This window comes from Pararge aegeria, chromosome 4 (assembly GCF_905163445.1).
Source record: "Pararge aegeria chromosome 4, ilParAegt1.1, whole genome shotgun sequence".
Lineage (NCBI taxonomy): Eukaryota > Metazoa > Arthropoda > Insecta > Lepidoptera > Nymphalidae > Pararge > Pararge aegeria.
This window is the reverse complement of record NC_053183.1, coordinates 20,642,358-20,648,134: the sequence shown is the minus strand read 5'-3', so window position 1 is coordinate 20,648,134 and position 5,777 is coordinate 20,642,358. Positions and strand designations below refer to the sequence as shown.

At 40.5% G+C, this 5,777-nt stretch overlaps 1 protein-coding gene across 1 annotated transcript; it reads left to right on the top strand.

Annotated features, from left to right (window-relative positions):
- The first annotated feature begins 3,434 nt into the window (after nt 1-3,434).
- LOC120623419 (ichor) lies at nt 3,435-4,889 on the top strand. The gene has a single exon (XM_039889444.1). It carries the CDS (start codon nt 3,507-3,509, stop codon nt 4,887-4,889), a length of 1,383 nt encoding a protein of 460 aa, XP_039745378.1. The 5' UTR covers nt 3,435-3,506.
- The last annotated feature ends 888 nt before the right edge of the window (nt 4,890-5,777 follow it).

The following is a 5,777-nucleotide window of genomic DNA, read 5'->3' as shown; positions in this document are numbered from 1 at the left end:
CAGTAGTATGTAAGTTTATAATAGCATAAATATATATCACATATATCTATCATAGTTTATATAAATTTATGTTGGTATTTGTGTAGTTAATATGTAAATGTAGTATGTATGTTCATGTAAGTTTATATTACATTTCTTTTTTTTGTTTTTTTTTTTTTTTTTGTTACTTACTTTATGCACCATCCATTTTCCACTCTTTTATCGGCTTCGTACGCTCAGGTTGCCTTTAAAAGATCACTTTTAATGATAAGGCCGCCTTTGCACCCTAGCACTGAGTACTATTACTGTTTTCCTTGTATTTTCCTTTTTTTTGTTGTGTTGCAATAAAGTTTTTCTATTCTATTCTATTCTATTCCGCACTCGGCCAGCGTGGTAGACTACGGCCTAAACCCGAATCATTCTGAGAGGAGACTCGGGCCCTGTAGTCGGCCGGTAATGGTTTAATATATAGTTTTCTAGAAAGAACCGCAACCAATGTTCATGAATTGAGTTGGTAGGAATCTTGATGTAAATACGAAAACATTTTCGACACACTTCAGAAACAGTCAGATTAACGTCGAACCGAGCCGAGGTCCAAGTCCTCGCAGGAGGCACCCTTGGGTCGACGTCTCCCACTTCCCCCCCGATGTCGTCGAGCCCTGGGGCTCTTCTCATGGCGAGATGGCGAGCTTTCGCGCGCCCCACTCCCCCGGTGACGCCGTAGCAACCCCTCAAGTGGTTATCGGCAAGTTTACATCCGAGATTCCAGTCTTGTACGAGACGATGGAGAGATACCTCACGATGGCTTAGTTGTTATCACTTTGCTACGTTAATCCTAGAAAGCTGGAACAGTACTTCTCTACGTATCTTCTACAACTAGCGAAGTAGGCGCTACTTATGGAAGATACGTAGAGAAACATTGTTCATTTACAATGATATGTTATAACATTGCTCAATCGTGATAAACGTTATATAATCGTATTTATCGTTTTGTAAGAGGATTCTGGAATCAGTTTAATGAACCTATCCCATTGCTATGAACGTGCTGAGTTCATAAGGGGTTGTATAATTTAAGTTTTCTTTCTATGTTTGTGAAATGACGACTTTTGTTGCCTTTGAAGCCAGTGAGCTTACAAATAGTTATATAGAAAATCAATGTACAAAGCTAAAATCCTTAAATGGTATTTTAAATGTGAAATAATTACGTTTACATTGTTTACATGAATTATTTATTACGTCAATATTGTTTACATGAATAAAGAAAATTTCAATTTAAATTTACAAGCTATTATTATTATACTATTATCAAAATCACTGCTACGATCGTCCAATACGAGTTTAAAGATCAATTTGACAGTTTAACTTTCAATTGCAAAGCCTTAGACTTATTGTTCAATAACCGTGGATAATGGTAATTTTATCTGTTGCATCTGATAGCAGGATCTCAGGAATCGGTCAATCTTATCTGTATCTGAATATTATAAGTATTTATGGATAATATTCATTAAATATTCATCTGTCATCTTAGTACACGTACGTGTCATCGTAGTAATCCGAGTATTTCTACGTAGTCTCATCATATCAACCCATTACCGGCTTACAGGGCACGGGTCTCTAACTACAAAACATAAAACATATGGAGAAAATGTAAGCCATGCAGGGAGGGCAAAAAAAACATTTACAAAAGATGTCTAATGCTGTCCAACATTGAGCGTCCGTTGGTCCAGTTGACGTCCCAACTAACCCATCTTGGAAAAAAATCAAAGACATGCATGCCTCAACATAATCCATAATCCATTTCATAGCAGTTAGTAGGCGGTTACAAAGAACACGGTCAGCTAACTCGAATAACTCGGTTAATTGTGCATGCTCACACCACGCGCAGTAAGTGGACCGCCGAGCGCCGCCCGCCGTATCTGTACATCGCTAGCATCCTCTTAATGAGATCATTAAACATGCTAATATACACTTTAATTAACTGCGGCAGATATTATAATTAAGTATGTATCTTCTTTGTGGAGAAAACTTTTTATTTTAATTTAATTAAGTATATTTTTAAACGATTTTTTTTCTACTATAAGATTATTAGAGTGGCTGTGCACAAAGCAAGTTTTCAAGTGACAGGTGTACATATTTTTAATTTATTGTTCTACTTCCAACCATTTTAACCCCCTCCAACTCAACCTGTTTGAATGTCATTTGGGTTATTCAATTACTTTCAGACAGTGTACATTAGAAATTATTGATGTATTTCAAGGTCCAAAAATGCCTGTTCTTTTTGGAAAAGGATAGCAACCCTGTTAGATCCATCAGTGAAGTTTAATTTAGAGATTTTTTCACAAAAGAATCGGCAAAAACTATATGAATATTAATTTGACAACAATCTGAGTTAATCGTTGATTTGATCAGCCTTTTAGAACCTTGGGTCCCCCACGAATCAACATAAATGAAATATTAAAAATCATAAATTTCAAAAATCCTGTAAACTCTTTCAACACGCAGTTTATTTTAATGTTCTTTAGGAAAAGCTCAACGCACGAGAACATATTTTTTTCTTCAAATCTATTGTGTCTGATATTTATGATAACTGACGATTGAACACGTTTTTAATAAGCTCATCGGGCTTTATCACTTACTTTTCTGTCATCATATTCTTGATTACCGAAACATTGGCAACCGAATGACATTTCAACTCCCCAGCGGGTGATAAATTGGTAGGTATCTGTGACAAAATATGAATTGTAAACTTGTTCCATTTCGCGAGGAAATAATGCTAATGTAAGCCTGGTTACTTGTATGGCAATATGAAATAAAAATGTCTTGCCGAGTATCGGCGAGCCAACACCGATAGCTAGTCAAGCGGAGCGGCGCGCGCTGCAAAATGGAAACGTTTATTGACCACCAATATCTTGATTTCGTATTCGACTAACCTACATTAAATTACAACACCTATAGATATAACGTTCTTTTTTTATTCGACGTCAAGTTAATGTATTGTCAGGAAATAAATTAATAGGTTTTAAAGAAAACTCAACTAACATTATGAAAAATTACAGTAGGTACAGCAGCAACTACCTGCAACGTTAACTAATCAAGTGACCTGTCATTTCTAAAAAGTCGAAATCGGTTTACATATTACTTACATACTGAGCTATGGAAAAAAACGAACGAAACGCTGAATCTTGTGACAGTACCTACGAAGTTTTCGGTAACTGCATTAGAAATTATAGAATATTTCGCACAAGATTGTAGGATTGTAGGTTAAAAAGAGTTTAGGCTGTAGTCAACCACGCTTAAAATTCAGGAAATGAATATTTGCTGGTTTTTTCAAAACTGTTCCACTATTCGATACCTGCATAATATTAAGTATTGATACATTTTGGAACATTGTTATGGTAGGATTGAACAGATTTTGTTATTCTATTACTACAACTAGACCTTTGTTCCGCAGAGAGCGCAGCAGAGTGGCGGCGTCCAAGTATGGCGGCGGCGGGCTCTCTGTCGGCGGTGCGGCGCTAAGGCGCGGCATGAAGTGCGGTGGCGCGGGCGGCGCGCCCGGCGACGAGCTTTTGCTGGGCTCTTGCTGGCTCGAGCCCAAGCTGGACGCGCCTTCCCCGCCCTGTCACGAGCTGCTCGACTCGCTGCTGTCGCCCCCGCCGCACGAGCTCAAGCCTCTACCCCCCTTCACCGGCTACACGGGGCATCTGTCCATCAACGGCATCTCCGGACACCACTTCCACGCCATCGCTCAGCGCCTCCCCGAGGAAAACAACAACTACCCCACCCAGAGCGGCTACAGCACCGACCACGACGTGGTATCCTCCTCTACCTGCGCTGCCGACTCCGAGCCTCCGGACTTAGAAGACGTTAAACCCTTCCCTTTGGATTCTGACACGAAACCGTTTCCGGAATCGTCAGCACCGGTTGCTGATTCGTGCGCTAAGTCGTGCTCGCCGCGGACTAAATTCTTCGACGATAACAACAAGCAAGACATGTATCCATGCGACATTAGCTCTATGGATGACATAGCGGCTATCATCGGCTCGGCAATAGCTGACACCACCGTCCCGTCTCAACCCGAAGACCCAGAAAAAAATGACTCAAGAGACAGCTGGATGGATATAGATGCCTGGATTGCGGGTGCTTATAGCCAGCATGGAGACAAGATTGTACCGCAGGACTTATCTGAATTCGGTCTCCCAGGTTCCCCACCACCTTCACAATGCAGTCACCAGTCTAGCATAGACTTTCCATGTAAACCCAGTCAAGAATTCCTAAAAAGCCAGGAGTTTCTGCACAAAAACTTAGGGCAAGCGGGCTCGACGCTGCAATCATTACTCACGCAGAGTTACATGCCATTGCTTCAAAATAGACTACAAAACGGTCCCCCAGTAAAGCAAGAAGCCCCAAGCTCAACCAGCTATGGAATGGATGTTATATCTACATCATCGCCTCCCGGTAACGCCGTGTCCACAACAGACGGCGTGGGCAGCTTACTAAACGGTCGGTACGCCTCGCATTATGCACTTGGGCTAAAACCAGACGGGCTTTGCAGTCCAGATAGGCTACTAGGTTATCCACACGCTCACACGACGACAGTGACTCCCTCGAATAAAAGCAAAAGAAGTAGAGCGAAGGCAAAGCAAGCCAGCAATGGACTCCACGGGAGTTCCTTGTCGTTTGCATCGGCGACGTCGGCGGAACTGAGTGGGTTGCTCGGGAAGGAGAAGCCAGTACACCGGTGCGGGATTTGCAATAGAGGTTTCCTGAATAAGTCCAACATAAAGGTGCATCTTCGGACGCACACGGGGGAAAAGCCGTTCCGATGCGACGTGTGCGCGAAGGCTTTCAGGCAAAAGGCGCATCTAATAAAGCACCAGCAAATCCACAAGCGGATCGGGCGGGACTAGGGAGTGTAACGGCCCTACATCGCCCTACAGCTCAAAATGAAGCATTTCTATAGATCGTAGTTGTGTGCGTGAGTGGTGTGTGAACGGACTCATATTTGCGTGTGTGTGAAGCTCCCTTGTAGAATCTCGTGGTATTTGTATATGACTTTTCTATAAAATATCGTTGTCTTTTAACGTTTAGGAACGATGTTCACTTATGTTGTAACCCTGTAGATTAACACTCCTCCTAAGGACAAGTGCAATGTTAACTAGTTTTAAGCCCTTCAGATTTATTTTGATGTAGATAATATTGTTTATAATTTGTTATGTAGCGAAAGTTTCTATAACTTGACATACCCCATTCCATGGTAGTGTAATGTTACTCTTCGATACCGAGATCAGTTGATATATCGCATTCCATTTTGGATAATAGGTCTATGATCATGACTTCTTGTTTACAAAAAAAAACCAAGAACCAGAAATGCTTCAATATATTTTTTTATTAACTGTCTATTAACTGTGACACATATCCTTGCTTTCGATTACTAGACATTTCTAAAGGAAACAAATATTTTTCCAGTATAATCACATGTGTTAGTAAAGTAGGTATGGAATCTATCTGTTAGTCAAATTTCTTTCAAATCAGTTAAGCTGATAACGCGTGATTACATTTCAAACTTCTACAAATTAAACCTCACTAACATCTTCAAAAATGTGTAACAACATATAATGTGTGATTAAATAACAAGTTCTCATGTCAGTCCGACGTAGTGTTTTTAATGAGAACGTCATAATCTGTAATGAACTGTCAAGAAAATAAATCGGCACCAGTGACAGTTTCTTTAGCATGACGATATGTTTGCGAACCATGACATGATAGTGTATTTTTCACATAATGTTCGCTTAAAC

Coding starts and splice junctions, on each gene's coding strand:
- LOC120623419 (XM_039889444.1), top strand. CDS start 3,507: ATGAAGTGCGGTGGCGCGGGCGGCGCGCCCGGCGACGAGCTTTTGCTG.